This window comes from Kogia breviceps, chromosome 8 (genome assembly GCF_026419965.1).
Source record: "Kogia breviceps isolate mKogBre1 chromosome 8, mKogBre1 haplotype 1, whole genome shotgun sequence".
NCBI lineage: Eukaryota > Metazoa > Chordata > Mammalia > Artiodactyla > Physeteridae > Kogia > Kogia breviceps.
In genome coordinates this window covers 56521214-56541669 of record NC_081317.1, presented here as the reverse complement: position 1 = coordinate 56541669, position 20456 = coordinate 56521214, and the positions used below count along the sequence as shown (strand labels likewise).

Below are 20456 nucleotides of genomic sequence, written 5' to 3'. Positions count from 1 at the left end.
GTGAAGGCTGGTATCTGGATCCTCTCATGGGAAGTTGCTATTGCTTGCTATCTTTCCTTTGCATGAATGACACCTTTTCTTTGCATGTTGCAATTTTTTTGTTGAAAAATGTACATTTCAAATTATATGCTTGGAGGAGTCAATTCAGCACCGTGGCAGAATGAAAAGCTATCTTTGTTTTTCACCTTCAATCTACAACCACTAAAACATCCAAAACACAACAATGATGCCTCTGTCCAATATATCAGCTTGCTGGAGAATTCCACATCTGTACATCTAAAGGTGGGTGGACTGGAACACATGGAGGAGGCCGAACCAAGGGAACAGCAGAGGCATGCTTGATGTCCTGGTCCATCAGTCATGGCAGCTGAGCCCACAACCCCAGAGAATCTGGCAGTGGCAGGGGAGGTGGTGCACATGACTCAAGCCTCCCGGCCACATGGTTACTACAGCCACAAGTAACCAGGCAGCAGTGGTAATGGGGCCTGGTACCCCATTCCTCCAGCTGCTAAAGCACCCATTACTCCAGCCCCTCACATGCACATCTGCAGCTGTGGAGCTTAGAACACTGGACAGCACAGAGGCACTTGCAGGAAACTTACAACACTGGACACCATACAGGCACCCGCAGGACCCTGGCTTCCCATTCCCTATCCCCCATGATAGTGGAACCTGCAACTTGGGATCCCAGATGAGGGAAGATCCCACCATCCAAGGGCCCCAGGCAGCAGCAACTGTGACACTGGCAGAAGCAAGTCACCAATGACCGCAGAGACACAAGAAACAATAATGAAGGCACAGGGCCACACCTCTTACAGAGGTGGTGGAGCGTGGAAAGTGCAGACTCTCAAATAGAATAAGAGGCAGCTCAGGTAAGAGAAACCCAAAACTTGTGCTATATCGCTACCTACTGTAAATCAAAAGAAAGACCTCTAGTTTCTAACCTGTTGAATTACTAGAATCAAGCAGAAAGGTGATCCCTACTTCACATGCACCAGCAGAGGAACAATTTATCAAGCACCATGAAAAACCACAGTAACATTGTACCACAAAAAATAAAATGACAATTCCACATAAATTAAACTTAAGTCATGGAACATTGCAATCTGATTGATAGAGAATTCAAGAGAGATGTCATGAAGAAACTCAACTAGCTATAAGAAAACTCAGAAAGGGCGTTCATCGAGCTCAGGAATAAAATTAATGAACAGAATGAATAATTTACCAAAGAGGTTGAAACCAAAAAAAAAAAAAAAAAAAGAACCAAAGAGCAATTCTGGAGCTTAAAAATTAAATAAACAAGATGAAGAATGCATTAGAAAGCATTGGATATAGAGCAGACCATAGTGAAGAGAGAATTAGTGATGGACTTTCCTGGTGGCACAATGGTTAAGAATCTGCCTGCCAATGCAGGGGACACAGGTTCGAGCCCTGGTCTGGAAAGATCCCACATACCTTGGAACAGCTAAGCCCATGTGCCACAACTACTGAGCCTGTGCTCTAGAGCCCATGAGCTACAACTACTGAGCCTGTGTGCTGCAACTACTGAAGGCAGCACACCTAGAGCCTCTGCTCTTCAACAAGAGAAGCCACCACAACGAGAAGCCTGGGCACTGCAATGAAGAGTAACCCCCACTAGCAGCAACTAGAGAAAGCATGCGCGCAGCAATGAAGACCCAACGAAGCCAAAAATAAATAAATAAAATATAAATAAATTTATTTAAAAAAGAATTAGTGAGCTCAAAGATAGAAATCTTGGAATGATACAGTAGAAGAAAGAGGATTGAGATATAAAAAAATGAGGAAATTCTACAATAGTTATTCAGCTCTTTTAGGAAGGGCAACAATAGGGTAATGGGTATCCCATAGGGAGAAGAGAGGAGAAGGGAGCAGAGAATTTATTTATAATAGCTGAGAACTTCCCAAACTTGGGGAAGGAACTAGATACACAAGCCCATGAGGCTAAGAGAACACCTCACTGCCTCAATGCAAAAATCTTGTCCAAGACACATTATATTAAAGTTGTCAAAAGTTAATGACAAAGGAAGATTTTGAAATTCAGCCAGGGAAAAAAAAGATGATAACCTACAAAGGAACCCCCATTACACTATCAGCAGATTCCTGAAACCCTACAGGCCTGGAGGGAGTGGATTGACAAGCTCAAAATACTGAAAGATTAAAAACTATCACCCAAGAATACTCTGTCCAGCAGAGTTATCATTCAGATATGAAGGAGAAATAAAGATTTTCCCAGATAAATAAAAGCTCTGAGTTCATCAAACGTAGACCTGCCTTACAAGAAATGTTGAAAGGTGCTCTTCTACCAGAAACAAAGAGGCAAAAGTTCACAAAAGTTTGAGCAAGGTGATAGACAGAATCAGAAAACTGTAATTATTAGAATTGGCTTTTAAATGCTTTATTATAGCATAAAAGTTAAAGGGAGAAAAGTAGAAAAAAATAACTGTGTCTACTTCAATTTGGTAACAAACTCACAATGTATAAAGGGATAATTCAAGACAACAAAAACAAAAAGGGAAGAGGAAAAGGATGTAATCTATATATGTAAATGAGGATAAGATGCTATCAACAGAAAAAAGAATACTTTATCCATGAGACGTTTTAGACATAACTCACAGCAACCACAAACCATAAATCTAGAGCAGAGACATGAAAAATAAACAAGGAGGAAACTGAGAAAAAAATCATAGAAAACCACCAAACCAAAATGGCAGACATAAACACAAAGAAAAAGAAATAATGGAGATATAGAGCAACCAGAAAACAAAAGGTAAAATGGCAGTGATTAGTTGTCATCTATCAATTATAACTCTTAATGTAATTGATTGAGTTCACCAATCAAAAGACACAGAGTGACTGGATGCATTAAAAAACAAGACTCAAGTATATGTTGTTTCCAGGAGACTCAGCTCTAAAGACAAATGTAAGGTAAATGTGAAGGGACTGAATATGATACTCCAAGCAAATGACAACCAAAATAAGTGGATGTAGCCATACTCCTGTCAGACAAAATAGACTTCAAGCCAAAAAAGGTAACAAGAGACAAAATTGAACAGTGTATAATGATAAAGGGGACAATTCATCAAGAAGATATAATATTTATATATGCATCTAACATAGAAGCACCAAAATATATAAAATAGTTATTAGTAAACCTAAAGGGAGCAATTGACAGTAACACAGTAATAGTAGGGGACTTTAACACCCCACTTGCATCAGTGGATAGTTCATCCAGGCCAAAAAATAAGGAAACAGTGATCTTATATGATACATTAGACCAAATGGATTTGATAGATTTGTACAGGGTATCAGTCCAAATGCAGCAGAATGCATATTCTTCTCAAGTGTACATGGATCTTTCTTGAAGTTAGACCATATATTGGGACACAAAACAAGTCTTAAGAAATATAAGAAGATTGAAATCATATCAAGCCTCTTTTCAGTGGTATGAAACTAGAAATCAACTACAAGAAGAAAGCTGGAAAAATCACAGATATGTGGAGAATGAACAACATGCTACTAAGCAACTGTTGGGCCAACAAAAAATCAAAGGAGAAATCAAAATTCATTTGAAGATAAATGGAAAGGAAAATAGGACAAACCAAAATCTGTTGGAGGCAGCAAAAGCAGTACTAAGGGAGAAGTTTATAGACATTCCGGCCTACCTTAAGAAACAAGAAAAATCTCAGTTGAACAATCTAACCTTACATCTAAAGGAACTGGAGAAAGAATAACAAATGAAGCCAAAAGTCAGTAGAAGGAAAGAAATAATAAAGATCATAGTGGAAATAAATTAAATGGAGACTAAAAAGACAATTTAAAAAAATCAATGAAATTAAGAGCTGGTTCTTTGAAAAGATAAAATCAACAAATCTTTAGCTGGACTCATTAGGGACAAAAGACAAGGCTCTGGTAAATAAATTTGGAAATGAAAGAGGAGGAATAACAATTGATATCACAAAAATACAAAGGATTGTAAGAGCATATTATGAACAGCTATATGCCAACAAGTGGAACAACCTAGAAGAAATGGACAAATTTTTAGAATCATACAGCTTCCAAGACCGAATTGAAGAAATAGAAAATTTGAATACACCATATAACTAGTATAGAAGTTGAAGCAGTAATCAAAAAGCTCCCCAGGCCTGGACAACTTCACAAGTTTATTCTACCAAACATTCAAAGATTTAATACCTATTCTTCTCAAACTCTTCCAAAAAACTGAAGAGGAGGCAATGATCCTAACTCAGTTTATTAGGCCAACATCACTCTCATACCAAAACCAGACAAAGACAACACACAGCAAAAAGAAAATTACAGGCCAATATCTTTGATGAACATAGATGCAAAAATTATGAACAGAATATTAGCAAGCCAAGTAAAAGAATACATTAAAAGAATCATCACCATGATCAAGTGGGATTTATCCCAGGGATGGAAGGAGGTTTCAACATCTGCAAATCAATCAAGTGATACATCACATCAACAAAAGGATGAAGACCATATGGTTACTTCAGTAGATGCAGAAAAGGCATTTGACAAGATTCAACACCGATTTTTGATAAAAAGTCTCAACTAAATGTTTATAAAAGTAACATAACCTCATCATAATGAGAGCTGTAAGTGACAAGCCCACATCTAACATCATACTCAATGGTGAAAAACTAAAAGCTCTTTCTCTAATATCAGGAACAAGACAACAAGACACTCTTGCCAGTCTTATTTAACATAGTATTGGAAGTCCTAGCCAGAGCAATTAGGCAAGAAAAAGAAAAGGAATCCAGATTGGAAAGAAAGGGGTAAAACTCTCACTGTTTGTTCATGACATGATTTTATATAGAGAAAACCATAAAGACTCCACAAAAAAGGCTATTAGAAAAAATAAATACGGCTGAGTTGCAGGGTATAAAATCAACATACAAAACTCTGTTACGTTTGTATATGCTAACAATGATCTAGCAGAAAGAGAAATTAAGAAAATTCATATTTATAATCACAACAAAAAGAATGAAATACATAGGAATAAATTTAACCAAGGAGGTGAAAGACCTGAACACTAAAAACTGTAAGACATTATTGCTAGGAATTGGAGAAGATACATAAATTGAAAAATATTTTATGCTTATGAGTTGGAAGAATTAGCATTGTTAAAATATCCATACTACCTAAAAACAATATATAGCTTCAGTTCAATCTGTTTCCAAGTCACAAGGACATTGTTCACAGAAATAGAACAAAAGTTTCTAAAATTTATAATGGAACCACAAAAGACCCTGAATAGCCAAAGCAATCCTGAGAAAAAAGAACAAAGCTAGAGGTATCACAGTCCATGATTTCCAGCTAGACTACAAAGCCATATTAATCAAAACAGCATGATATTGTCAGAAAAACAGATACATAGATCAATGGAATAGAATTGAGCACCCAGAAATAAACCACACATATACAGGCAATTAATATACAACAAAGGAACATATATATATATAAAGACATTATAGCCTTTTCAATAAATGGTGTTGGGAAAACTGGACAGCCACATGCAAAAAAATGAAACTTGACCACTGTCCCACACCATACACAAAAATAAACTCAAAATGGATTAAAGACTTAAATATAAGTCATGAAACCATAAAACTTTGAGGATAACATAGGCATTATGCTCTTTGACACTGGTCTTAACAGTGTCTTTCTGGGTACGTCTTTTCAGGCAAGGGAAACAAAAGCAAAAATAAACAAATGGGACTGCATCATCCTAAAAAGCTTCTGCACAGCAAAGGATACCATGTACAAAATGAAAAGACAATCTACTAAATGGAAAAGACATTTGCAAATGATATATCTGATAAAAGGTAAAATCCAAAATATATAAAGAACTCATACAACTCAAGAAATAAACAATCCAATTAAAAAATGGGCAGAGGACCTGATTAGACATTTTTCCAAAGAAGACATACAGATGGCCAGCAGGCACATGAAAAGATGTTCAACATCACTAATTATTAGGGCAATGCAAATCAAAACCACAATGAGATATCAGCTCACTGCTGTTAGAATGGCTATTATCAAAAAGACAAGAAATAACAGGTGCTGTTGAGGATGTTGAGAAAAGGGGAACCTCAGATACTCTTGATGGGAATGTAAATTGGTGCAACCACTGTGGAAAGTTGTATGAAGAGTCCAAAAAATTAAGAATAGAGCTACCATATGATTCAGCTACCCCACGTCTGGGTATTTATTCAAAGAATATGAAAACACTAATTCAAAAAGTTATATGCACCATTATGTTCGTTGTGACATTATTTACAATAGCTAAGATATAGAAACAACCTGAGTCCCCATCAACCAATAAATGGATAAAGAAGATATGGTATACACACACACGCACACACATGCACACATACACATGCACACATACATACACATGCACAGAGTAGAATACTAAGCCATCAGAAAGATGGAATCTTGCCATTTGTGATAATATGTATGGACCTTGAGGGTATGATGCTAAGAGTCAGATGGAGCACTGTGTGATTTCACTAATATGTGGAATACAAAAAGCAAGCAGACAAAAAACTAAATAAGCAGAAACAAACACATAGATACAGAGAACACAGTAGTGGTTACCAGGGGAAGTCGTGGTGGTGGGGGGGGGAGTGAAATGGATAAAAGGGGTTAACTGTATGGTGATGGATGGAAACTAAATATTTGGTGGTGAGCATGCTGTAGGGCATACAGAAGTAGAAATATAATGTTGTACACATGAAACATATAATATTATAAACCAATGTTATCTTAATAAAAATAAATCTAAAATAAAGTAAAAAGAATAACTTTCAAAGCAAAAAAAGTTAATAAAAATAAAATTATATAGTGTAGCAGTTTGGGGGTTTTGTTTTTTGTTTTGTCTTTTTGTTTTTGGCTGCGCTGCATGGCTTGTGGGCTCTTAGTTCCCTGCAGGGATTGAACTTGCACCCTCAACAGTGAAAGTGTGGAGTCCTAACCTGGACCACCAGGGAATTCCCACTGTAGCAGTTTTGGATACTGGTTCCTCACTGCCGTAACATCAGGGCATGTTGACGTTTGCTCATTTTTAAAAAAATGTTTTCGTTGGGCCATTTTAGGAAATCTGTTTCCCATGCAGTTAACAGTCTCTCGTGGTTGCTTTTCATAGAGCACAGACTTGGACACGTGCACATTCACCCTGTGATTTTAGTAGGGCTCTCCTTCACTGTCTCTTCTCTTGATTTGTCTGTTAATATGTTTGTTTGTTAATATGTCTGTTGGTATCACACCCAGCTGTTGGCCACCAAAAACCAATGACTGATTAGATTCTTCTATTGTTTTTGTCAATGTCCTGGGACACAAATTGCTCCACAGTCTAATCTAATTAAATCTTGGCCTCTCCATAGGGTTTTTCTTTTTAAATTGCGGTTAAGTAATATAACATAAAATTTAGAATCTTTTATCATTTTAAGTATACAGTTCAGCAGTGTTAAGTATATACACATTGGTATTGCAGCCAAGTTGCAGAAACATTTCATCCTTCAAAAGTGAAACTATATTCAAAAACAACTTCCCATTTCTCCTCCCCCCAGCTCCAGACATCCACTAGTCTGCTTTGTGTCTCTATGAGATTCTTCATATAAGTGGCATCATACATTATTTTTTGTAAGTGGCTTATTTGGCTTTCCATAATTATCTCAAGGTCCATCCATGTTCTTTCATATGTCAAAATTTTCTTCCTTGTTTATGGTGGTAGAAAACACATAACATAAAATATACCACCTTAACCATTTTTAAGTATACTGTTCAGTAGTGTTAACTATATTTACATTGCTGTGAAAGAGATCTCCAGAACTTTGTTGACTTGCAGACCTGCAACTCTGTTTTTTAATAACTGCTTAGTGCTCCCTTAACCTAGGCCTTGGTAATTACCATTCTATTCTGTGTATCTATTAATTTGACTACTTTAGATACTTCATATAAGTGGAGTCATCTGGTATTTGTCCTTTTGTGACTGATTTGTTTCATTTGTTCTCAAAGTTCATCCATATGGTAGCATGTGACAGGCTTTCCTTTCTTTTGGGGGCTGCATTGTGCTTCATTTTATGTGTATAGCACGTTTTGTTTATTCATTTGACATTTAGGTTGCTGCCACTTGGCTATTGTGAATAGTGCTGCTATGAACATGGGTTTACAGATATCTCTTCAAGACCCTGCTTTTAGTTATTATGAATGTATACCCAGATGTGGGATTGCTGGATTATGTGGTGGTTCTGTTTTTTATGTTTTGAGGAACCCCCCATACTGTTTTTGAGAATATTTTTACAGTCCCAGTAACACACAAATGTTCCTACTTCTTCGTGTCCCAGGAAACACCTGTTATTTTCTGCCTTCCCTTCCCTTCTCTCATTTCCCTTTCCTTCCATGTTTCCTTCTCTCTTTCTTTCTCTTTCTCTCTTACATCCACCCACACACCCACCTATATATCTATCATTACTCTTTTTTAATAAATGGGAATTTAAGAAGTATAGATATACCTCAGAGATATTGTGGGTTCAGTTCCAGACTGCCACAATAAAGTGAATATTGCAAAGAAGTAAGACACACAAATTTTTTGGTTCCCCAGTGCACATAAATGTTATGTTTACACTATACTGTAGTCTGTTAAGTGTGCATTCCATTATGTCTAAAACAACAGTTTACATATCTTACTTAAAAAAATATTTTATTGCTAAAAACAGCTGTCATCTGAGCCTTTAGCAAGTTGTAGTAGTAACATCAAATATCATTCATCACAGGTCACCATAACAAATATAATAATAATGAAAGAGTTTGAATTACCAAAGTATGGCACTGAGACATGAAGTGAGCAAATGTTGGAAAAATGGCATTGATAGACTTGTTTGATGCAGGGTTACCACAGTCCTTCAATTTGTAAAAAAAAATGCAATATCAGTGAAGTGCAATAAAGGGAAACATGATAAAATAAGATATGCATGTACTCACAGTGCCATCTTGGCTGAAAGCCAATATTTTTATCTTTAAAAGTTCATTCTAGTTACTGCAAGGAGAATATATGAGGTATGGGTTCATTGCTAGAGTAGATTTTTAGTGCTTGACCTAAAGCTTGTTGCTCACTTTTGTAAATAATGAATGTATAGTGTATTTGGGGGTATTCTCTACTTTTAGATAAAATATTTATTTAATATTTTATGAAAATAAATTAATTTTATAATGTATTTTTGAGAAAAAATATTTTTGAAAAAATGTATATCATTTTTTTTAACATCTTTATTGGAGTATAATTATTTTCCAATGGTGTGTTAGTTTTTGCTATGTAACAAAGTGAATCAGCTATACATATTCATATATTCCCATTTCTCCTCCCTCTTGCGTCTCCCTCCCACCCTCCCTATCCCATCCCTTTAGGTGTACACAAAGCACCCAGCTGATCTCCCTGTGTCATGCGGCTGCTTCCCACTAGCTATCTATTTTACATTTGGTAGTGTATATATGTCCATGGCATTCTCTCACTTCGTCCCAGCTTACCCTTCTCCCTGCCCGTGTCCTCAAGTCCATTTTCTACATCTGCATCTTTATTCCTTGTACATCAGTTTTAAAATTGTTTCAAAATGAAAAAAAGATATAGAGAATTATCAGGAGGAAAAGACCAACTTTGAACTTTAGGTGAAATTTCACCACAATAAGGTGAACTCAGCATGATCTGAACCTGAAACATTGTAAAGTTATCTTTATTTTTTTGCTGCACCATTTTTTCTTCTCTGAGTGTATCTGCATTTAAAATTGAGGAAATAATAAAATATGTTTTTTGAGTAGTATTTAAGTAAATGAGCTCATTTTTTTGTTCATTGTAATTAACAACATTTTTCATTGTATAATTCTTTATTGTAATTTTAATAAGTAAATTTATACTAGATTTTCAAGTTTATTAGCTTCAGATTCTTAACTTTCACACTGGGAGACGATGATACTTTTACAGTTTCTGAAAAAAGTAACCTGTGACTGGTGTAAAATTTATTGATTGTATTAACATTTTTTAATTTAATGAAAACAGAAAAGTAAAATTTAAAGCACTACTGACTTTTCACTGTTATTTTGTGGATTAGTTAAATATAACAGACTTTTAATTTTATTTATTTATTTGATATTTATTATATTTGTGATATGAGTGCTCTAATTTTAGGCCTTTGAAGACGATTTAATCGAAGCAAGGAAAGAAATTGAAGTATCACAGAGTAAATATAGTGCTCTATCATTACAGTTGAATAATAAACAGACTGAACTTATCCAGAAGGATATGGATATTACCCTGGTCAGGCAAGTATACTCACTCCTTAATTTAACATTTTAGAAATGTCCTTTGTTATGCAGATTGCCAGCATTTTTGTTTATTATTAACACCCTAAAATGACAATATATGTCTTCTGTGAGTACTTACGTTTGTGCATTGAAACTATCTAGAATTAACAGGGACAATCAGGTTTCGCAGGACTGGAAAAAATCATGCTCAAAGAGTAGCCTTGGGTCAGTTTTTAACAAGGAGGATGCATTCATTCCTTGTTTCCTTCTAAAATTCCTACCCATGCATTATGTAATATTATTGTTATAATGAATAATAAATGAGTGATCCAGTTTTGATGTTTTATTTTATTATGTTCTAAATAGTTTTAGTTTGTGAAATACTCTTTCTATGTCAAAATAGTTAATTTTGTAGCACTACTCATAAAGTGGAAGTACTTGAAAAACTTGTTTCTAAGAGTTTTGAAAGATGTTAAACTACCTATTAATTTATTTTATAATCTTTATCAGAAAATAGTGTTAGAGCAGATCATAAATATATATATACACATATACATACATGTTATGCATATATACACATGTATGTATGTGTGTACATTTTAAAATTTGAACTAATTAAAATAAATCATACAAAGTTTATCACATACCTGTATAAGCACAGTTTCATTCTCTGAAATATGTCATATACTTATATGTAATATACTATATATTATGTTTATATATGATATATAATTATAACTATATATAATTATACATAAATATTTATACTTAATACTTACTTTTATATATAGTGTATTACAATATATATATTGGGGCAGGATTTTTGCTCGGGTAATAGACTAATACATATTATATATAATATATTTATATATAATATATATTAATTTACATGTTTTATTATATATAAAATATATATGTATATATTGTAAATAAAAGCAAAAATCCATTGTGTCACATTTAAAAAATCTTTTTACCATGGAGTGAGGAAAAGTATTTCTTTACAGATGATAGACTTTATCCACTCATAGTATAATTTTTTTAAGCCAGTAATTTGATGAAGTCAAAAAAATAATTGTAAACAGTAATAGAATCTTAGTTTTAGAAGCAATCTTAAAATTTTTAATTTTTCCTATCTTCCCTATAAAAAAGGTTTTAGTGTTTGCTTGATACTTTTAGTTTATAAGTTTCTCAGTACTCTTCAAGATTGTTCTTTTTATTTTGTTCACATTTGTAGATTGTTTCATATATTTAGTTGACATTTGCCTTTTTACAGTATGCACTCACTTGTATCTTGGTTCCTTATCTAGAGAATCTCAGAAACAGTCTAATAAGTTCTGTATTTCAGACCTTCAAATAATAAAAGATAACTTTATTAATAAATTTTTAAATTAACTTATTAACTGCTTCTGTTTCTCATAATTTTTCATGTATATGTTTCACAGGCATTATATTGTTTTGGGTTGCCTTTCTTTCTCTCTCTTTCTTTTGTTAGTAAAAGTATGTAATATAAAATTCCCAAATAAATGGTTAAGTGGAATATTATGTAGCTGTAAAAAAGAAAAGGGCAGCTCTGTATATATTTACACAAATCCTCCAAATAAAAAAAAGTGTAAAAAGCAAGTTGTAAAAAAGTGTGAATAGTTTGCTACTGTTTTCCTTTAATAAAGCACATTTGTATGTGCACAGACTTCTGATAGAATATGGAAGGTAAGGGGGCTTCTGGAGAGGGGGATGGGGTTTTGGGACAGGTAAGACATGGAGACTTCTTCATTAAATGGTCTCTCTTGTAACCTCTGCACATGTGACCTCTTAAATTTTAAAACATTTTTCTCGATTCAAGGACTCCCAAGGGTTGTACTCTGGCTATGAATGTAAATGAAAGCTGCTGGGTTAATTTTTCTAGTGAGCTCTTGGATAATCATTAAAAAATCAGATAAAAATAATCTCAGTTTTTTTTTGGAGCTGTAGTCTCAAGATCAATTAGTATTATTGCAGGTATTACGTAAAGAAAATTTACTGCAGTTTGCGTTAACGTAATCTTGTGTTCCTTACAAAAGTTCCAACTGAGAGGAGGTCAGGCAAAAGTAAATTAACCTGGGCTTAAAATGTGCTCATGGGTAATCCAGGCAGTTTACTAAGAGTTGACTTTAGTTCAATCTAAATTTACCAGGGAACTGTCATTATCTGCCAACACCACTGTCTCAAGCAGACTGCCCACATGGCTGCATTTCAGCCCTCTTCATTGTAAGAGTGAAACACAGCCAGGCATATTTTTCATCCCTTGTAAGTGTCTCTACTTTTCTTCCACTCTCAGTTGAAAAGACGTACATCTAACATTTTTGTTTTTTTGGGTTTTTTTGGCTGTGTTGTGTCTTCGTTGCTGCATGCGGGCTTTCTCTACTTGTGGTGAGCAGGAGCTACTCTTTGTTGCGGCACACGGGCTTCACATTGTGGTGGCTTCTCTTGTTGCAGAGCATGGGCTCTAGGTGTTTAGGCTTCAGTAGTTGCAGCATACAGGCTCAGTAGTTGTGGCTCGTGGGCTCTAGAGCCCAGGCTCAATAGTTGGGGCACATGGGCTTAGTTGCTCCATGGCATGTGGGGTCTTCTCGGACCAGGGATGGAACCCGTGTCCCCTGCATTGGCAGGCAGATTCTTAACCACTGTCCCACCAGGGAAGTCCCTACATCTAACTTTTGATCTAGTTAATATATTTTCAGGCTGGCTATATTACAAAATTCAAAAGGTAAAATTTATGAAAGAACAATAATTTGAAAGATCACTAAAACAAACTTGTACAATAAGCTATAAACTCACCATATTTGGTTATCCTTAGCATTAAATCTTTTGACTATTTTTACAAATGGGTGTTATGACAACATAACATTGTTTTCCCTGTATTACATGAAATACTATTTAAGAATTAAATTCCCCTGAGATAATAGAAAACCTTTTTAGAAGAAGTATATGTATTCCACCTTCCAGTGTGATATGGTATCCAGATATCAGGGACATCTAAATAAAAATAAAATCTTGGAGAAGTTAAATGCTAATATTTTTCAAAAATATCCTAGGCAAATTGTACAGATTAAGGAATGAAAATCACATTTAAACCAATCCATGTGGATTCAACTACTGTTGCTATCACTGGGCTATGACAGTTACAATTCCACAACTTTTATAATGTGACGTAATGTGAAGGGGAAAAAAAAACCACCTCAGTTTTCCAGTGCTTTGGAGAGATCTGGGGCAAAGCAATCAGAATTCAGTAACAGGATTTTCTCAGCTGAACTAAGGACAGAGAATAGACGGTATGGGTTAACTCCCTGGCTGACTGTTACCTTTGGCCAAATAAGGAAAATGTCTTCTACAGCCAAAGGGAGATGAGAACCTCAGTAGGTGGATGGATTTCAGATTTGCACTAACATTGACTTCATTTGGGATGTGGAAGCGTCTAGGTGAAGGCCGGTTAATTGATAATTGACATCTCCTCCCAGTCTCTGCTCTCAGACAACTGAGTTGATTATGCTTCTTAAATACTTTATGAACTCCATCCTGTTCTCTTCCGGTCATCCTTAAGATTTGAGTATACCAGCTTCAGCTTGTTCAGTGGTGGTGCCAAAGCTGGCTTTGCTTTTTCACTTCCAGAGCCTGGTTTATGGTGTGCAGTTAACAGACATTGACTATCCTGTAAAAACTGCTGGACGAAGCAGGAATACCGCATCTCAATTTCCTTCAGGTGGCTTGGGATGTCAGTGTTGAAGATGATCAGCACCCCATAAGAGTCCTTCATCAGGGCTGGCCAGCAAGACTTGAACTTTGAATCACCACCACAATCCCAGAGCTCATATTCACACCCCGTGCCTTTGTTGTTGCTGGTAACATATGGGTTTTCAAATTCCAGGATCCTTACTCTTTGGGTTGGGTTGTATTCGGCTATATAAGAAGATTTTTGTCAGGAAGTTGGCTCAAACGGTTTTTCCACTCTCACAGGGTCCCACAAAGAGGATCTTGGCCTTCAGCATTGCGGTCTGCTGCCCAAAGACCTGCCAGAGCCCACCCAGGCGCTGCCGGAGCCCTTGCTGCTGTCAGGGCAGAGCCTGGGTTGCCTTTCTGAATGCATTCCATCTTGTCAGAGTTTGTATCCTCAATATTCGTCTTAAAATATGGCACCTGTAACTACATAAAATACTCCAACAAGACCTTTCCATTTTTGGTTTTTTTTTTTTTTTTTTTTTTTTTTTTTTTTTTTGCTGTATGCGGGCCTCTCACTGCTGTGGCCTCTCCCGTTGCGGAGCACAGGCTCCGGACGCGCAGGCTCAGCGGCCATGGCTCACGGGCTTAGTTGCTCCGCGGCATGTGGGATCTTCCCGGACCAGGGCACGAACCCGTGACCCCTGCATCGGCAGGCGGATTCTCAACCACTGCGCCACCAGGGAAGCCCGACCTTTCCATTTTTAAAGTATGATGATTTTAAACTATTGGATGGAACATGCAGTCCATTCTAGGGTACAGTGCAGTGTTATGTGAGTGGGATTTGAAAAATTATGTTTTCTACTAAATTTTCCACCTGCATTTATCTGTATGCTTGAATTTAGTGTACTGCAAGAACTATAAGCTGCAGTAAATAAGGCAATGATATCCATAGATGGACATTCTCTTATAAGATGGTAAAAAGATGAACTATGTGTAATTTTAAGTGTTTGATTATAAGGACTCAAAAAGGAGGAGGTAATAGCACAGAGCTGGAAGATTTCAGAGGACTTTGACTCAGACCCTCATTATAGGGTAGTAGTTGAGATGTCTTCAGTGTTTTTCCTGAATTGTTTGAATAATAATTTGCTGAATACACTACATGTCTCCTTCATTTTTATTTCTTGTGGGTGTGCATGTGTGTGTGGTGGTTATGATATACCAGCATTACTGTACTGAATCTGTATATTGTGCAAAAGACATACCAAGCCATAACTGTAGGAAAAGTGGTCTAGGCACTTTATTTGCATATACTTTTACTTGTTGATAAATGAAGGAGTTGACCTAGCTTTATTTCTTTATGGGTTTATTTCTTTGAATTCCTAATTATTTGCATATTTATTGAATAATTAATCTGTGTTACCCATTGTGCTATGGAATATTGTTGTGAACTACCACAAATGATTTTTACCTTGCGTTAGAGTATAAATTAAAAAAAAATAATATACATGTCTGTAACATATACATAACATCTTAGTATAAACCTAGAACTTGCATAAAAGTCAGTAACCAGTTAAGTTGCCTAATTAAAATTTTTGCCTGACTGGTAATGATTCAACAGTTTCGTGGAGAGTGAGCTAAATGAATAGCTTACTTTCCATTGAGAAGGTGGGCTAATATCAATTGATTTGGGAATTTTTCTTAGAAATTAGTTGTGAATCTCCGAAAAAAAAAAAAAAGAAAAAATAAAGGTCAAGACAGAGTAGTCACAATTTTGGTGAGGAATATCATCAAAGTCAGAATCCTGAAATTGGACTAATGCATCTGGATTGCTGGTGTTCCTAGGCACTTAGCAGAAGAAAGTGTAAATTAACTCTGGAGGATAATAAAGCAATTCTGGCCTTAAATTATGTCCGCAGTTTTACAAACTAATGTCTAGCACATAGTCAAAAATATCAAGTATGTGGTAAAGCAATAATAAAAATTAAAAGACATAAGAACTGGAGGAGATTGGTTCAAGATGACAGAGTAGAAGGACATGTGCTCACTCCCTCTTGCGAGAGCACTGGAATCATAACTAACTGCTGAACAATCATTGATAGGAAGACACTGGAACTCACCAAAAAGATACCCCACATCCAAAGACAAAGGAGAAGCCACAATGAGATGGTAGGAGGAGCGCAATCACAATAAAATTAAATCCCATAACCGCTGGGTAGGTGACTCACAAACTGGAGAACAATTATACCACAGAAGTCCACTCACTGGAGTGAAGATTTTGAGCCCCACGTCAGGCTTCCCAACCTGGGGGTCTGGCAACAGGAGGGGAAATTCCCAGAGAATCAGACTTTGAAGGCTAGCAGGATTTGATTGCAGGACTTTTACAGGAGTGGGGGAGAGATTCCACTTTTGGAGGGCACACACAAAGTAGTGTGTGCATCAGGACCAAGGGGGAAGAGGCAGTGACCCATAGGAGACTGAACCAGACCTACCTGCTAGTGTTGGAGGGTCTCCTACAGAGGTGGGGGGGCGGCTGTGGCTCACCGTAGGGACACGGACACTGGCGGCAGAAGTTCTGGAAGGTACTCCTGGGCATGAACCCTCCCGGAGTCTGCCATTAGCCCTACCAAAGAGCCTGTAGTCTCTAGTGTTGGGTTGCCTCAGGCCAGACAACCAACAGGGAGGGAACACAGCTCCACCCATCAGCAGGCAATTGGATTAAAGTTTTACTGAGCTTTGCCCACCAGAGCAACACCCAACTCTACCCACCACCAGTCCCTCCCATCAGGAAGCTTGCACAAGCCTCTTAGATAGCCTCATCCACCAGAGGGTAGACAGCAGAAGCAAGAAGAACTACAGTCCTGCAGCCTGTGGAACGAAAACCACATTCACAGAAAGATAGACAAAATGAAAAGGCAGAGGACTATGTACCAGATGACGGAACAAGGTAAAACCCCCGAAAAACAACTAAATGAAGTGGAGATAGGCAACCTTCCAGAAAAAGAATTCAGAATAATGATAGTGAAGATGATCCAGGACCTCCGAAAAAGAATGGAGGCAAAGATTGAGAAGATGCAAGAAATGTTTAATAAACACCTAGAGGAATTGAACAAACACCTAGAAGAAGTAAAGAACAAACAGAGGTGAACAATAGAATAGCTGAAATGAAAAATACACTAAAAGGAATCAATAGCAAAATAAGTGAGGCAGAAGAACGGTTAAGTGACCTGGAAGACAGAATGGTGGAAATCACTGCCGTGAATAGAATAAAGAAAAAAGAATGAAAGAAATGAAGTCAGCATAATAGACTTCTGGGACAACATTAAACCCACCAACATTCACATTATAGGGGTCCCAGAAAGAGAAGAGAGAGAGAAAAGACCCGAGAAAGTATTTGAAATCATTATAGTTGAAAACTTTCCTAATATGAGAAAGGAAATAGACACCCAAGTCCAGGAAGTGCAGAGAGTCCCAGACAGGATAAACCCAAGGAGAAACATGCCGAGACACACAGTAATCAAATTGCCAAAAATTAAAGTCAAAGAAAAATTATTATAGGCAATAAGGGAAAAACAACAAATAACATACAAAGGAACTCCCATTAGGCTGACAGCTGATTTCTCAGCAGAAACTCTACAAGCCAGAAGGGAGTAGCACAATATATCTAAAGTGATGAAAGGGAAAAACCTACAACCAAGATTACACTACCTGGCAAGGATCTCATTCAGATTCAATAGAGAAATCAAAAGCTTTACGGACAAGCAAAAGCTAAGAGAATTCAGCACCACCAAACCAGCTCTAGAACAAATGCTAAAGGAACTTCTCTAAGTGGGAAACACAGCAGGAGAAAAGCACCTACAAAAACAAACTCAAAACAATTAAGAAAATGGCAGTAGGAACATACATACCGATAATTACCTTAAATGTGAATGGATTAAATGCTCCAACCAAAAGACAGGCTCACTGAATGGATACAAAAACAAGACCCATATATATGCTGTCTACAAGAGACCCACTTCAGACATAGGGACACATACAGACTGAAAGTGAGGGGATGGAAGAAGATATTCTATGCAAATAGAAATCAGAAGAAAGCTGGAGTAGCAATACTCATATCAGATAATACAGACTTTAAAGAATGTTGCAAGAGGCAAGGAATGACACACCATAGTGGTCAAGGTATCAATCCAAGAAAAAGATATAACACTTATATGCACCCAACATAGGAGCCCCTCAATACATAAGGCAACTGCTAACAGCTATAAAAGAGGAAATTGACAGTAACACAATAATAGTGGGGGACTTGAACACCTCACTTACACCAATGGACAGATCACCCAGAGAGAAATTTAATAAGGAAACACAAGCTTTAAATGATACAATAGACCAGATAGATTTAATTGATATTTGTAGGACATTCCATCTGAAAACAGCAGATTACACTTTCTTCTCAGTGCACATGGAACATCATCCAGGGTAGAACAAATCTTGGGTCACAAATCAAGCCTTGGTAAATGTAAGAAAATTGAAATCATACCAAGGATCTTTTCCAACCACAACACTGTGAGATTAGAAATAAATTATGGGGAAAAACTCTTAAAAAGCACAAACAGATGGAGGTTAAACAATACATTACTAAATAACCAAAAGATCACTGAAGAAATCAAAGAGGAAATCAAGAAGTACCTACAGACAAACGGCAATGAAAACATGATGACCCAAAACCTATGGGATGCAGCAAAAGCAGTTCTAAGAGGGAAGTTTATAGCAAAACAATGCTACTTCAAGAAACAAGAAAAATCTCAAACAATCTAACCTTACACCTAAAGGAAGTAGAGAAAGAACAAACAAAATCCAAAATTAGTAGAAGGAAAGAAATTGTAAAGATCAGAGAAGAAATAAATGAAATAGAAACAAAGAAAACAATAGCAAAGATCCATAAAACTAAAAGCTGGTTCTTTGAGAAGATAAACAGAATTGACAAACCTTTAGCCAGACTCATCAAGAAAGAGGGAGAGGACTGTAATCAATAAAATTAGAAATGAAAAAGGAGAAGTTGCAATGGACACTGCAGAAATACAGAGCATTATGAGAGACTGCTACAAGCAACTGTATGCCAATAAAATGGACAACCTGGAAGAAATAGACAAAAACTTAGAAAAGAATAACCTTCCAAGATGGAAGCAGGATGAAATAGAAAATATGAACAGACCAATCACAGGTAATGAAATTGAAACTGATTAAAAATCTTCCCACATGCAAAAGTCCAGGGCCAGATGGCTTCACAGGCAAATTCTATCAAACATTTAGAGAATAGCTAACACCGATCCTTCTCAAAGTCTTCCAAAAAAATTGCAGAGGAAGGAACACTCCCAAACTCATTCTACGAGGCTACTGTTACCCTGATACCAAAACAAGACAAAGATACTACAAAAAAAGAAAATTACCGACCAATATCACTGATGAATATAGATGCAAAAATTCTCAACAAAATGGTAGCAAACATAATACAACAACACATTCAAAGGATCATACACCGTGATCAAATGGGATTTATCCCAGGGATGCAAGGATTCTTTAAAATACGCAAATCAATCAACGTGATACACCATATTAACATATTGAAGAATAAAAATGATATGATTATCTCAATAGATGCACAAAAAGCTTTTGACAAAATTCAACACCCATTTATGATAAAACTCTTCAGAAAGTAGGCAGAGTGGAAACCTACCTCAACATAATGAAGGCCATATGTGACAAACCCACAGCAAACATCATTCTCAATGTTGAAAAACTGAAAACGTTTCCTGTAAGATCAGGAACAAGACAAGGATATCCATTCTTGCCACTATTATTCAACATAGTTTTGGAAATCCTAGCCACAGCAATCAGAGAAGAAATAAAAATAAAAGGAATACAAACTGGAAAAGAAGATTTAAGACTGTCACCATTTACAGATGCCATGGTACTATATATAGATAATCCTAAACGTGCGACCAGAAATCTAGTAGAGCTAATCAATGAATCTGGTAAAGTTGCAGGATACAAAATTAATGCACAGAAATGTGTTTCATTCCTATTCAATAACAACAAAAGATCAGAAAGAGAAATTAAGGAAACAATCCCATTTACCATTGCAACAAAAGGAATAAACCTACCTAAGGAGGTAAAAGACCTGAACTCAGAAACCTATAAGACACAGATGAAAGAAATAAAAGATGACACAAACAGATGGAGAGATATACCATGTTTTTGGATTGGAAGGATCAATATTGTGAGAACGACTATACTACCCAAAGCAATCTACAGATTCAGTGATATCCCTAGCAAATTACCAATGACAATTTTTACAGAACTAGAACAAAAAATCGTAAAATTTGTATGGAGACACAAAAGACCCCAAATAGCCAAAGCAATCTTGA

General features: G+C 36.3%; 1 protein-coding gene and 1 pseudogene across 3 annotated transcripts in view; one reads left to right on the top strand and one right to left on the bottom strand.

The window, feature by feature from the left end:
• The window catches only part of CNTLN (centlein), a 360902-nt gene that overhangs the window by 121306 nt on the left and 219140 nt on the right, over nucleotides 1-20456 (top strand). For all 3 annotated transcript variants that reach the window (XM_067041446.1, XM_059071063.2, XM_067041445.1), the window contains exon 6: nucleotides 10226-10359. In XM_067041446.1, coding sequence (XP_066897547.1) covers nucleotides 10226-10359 — 134 coding nt within the window. The remainder of the gene's footprint in view (nucleotides 1-10225; nucleotides 10360-20456) is intronic.
• On the bottom strand, nucleotides 13880-14363 carry LOC131760929 (intraflagellar transport protein 22 homolog pseudogene; annotated as a pseudogene).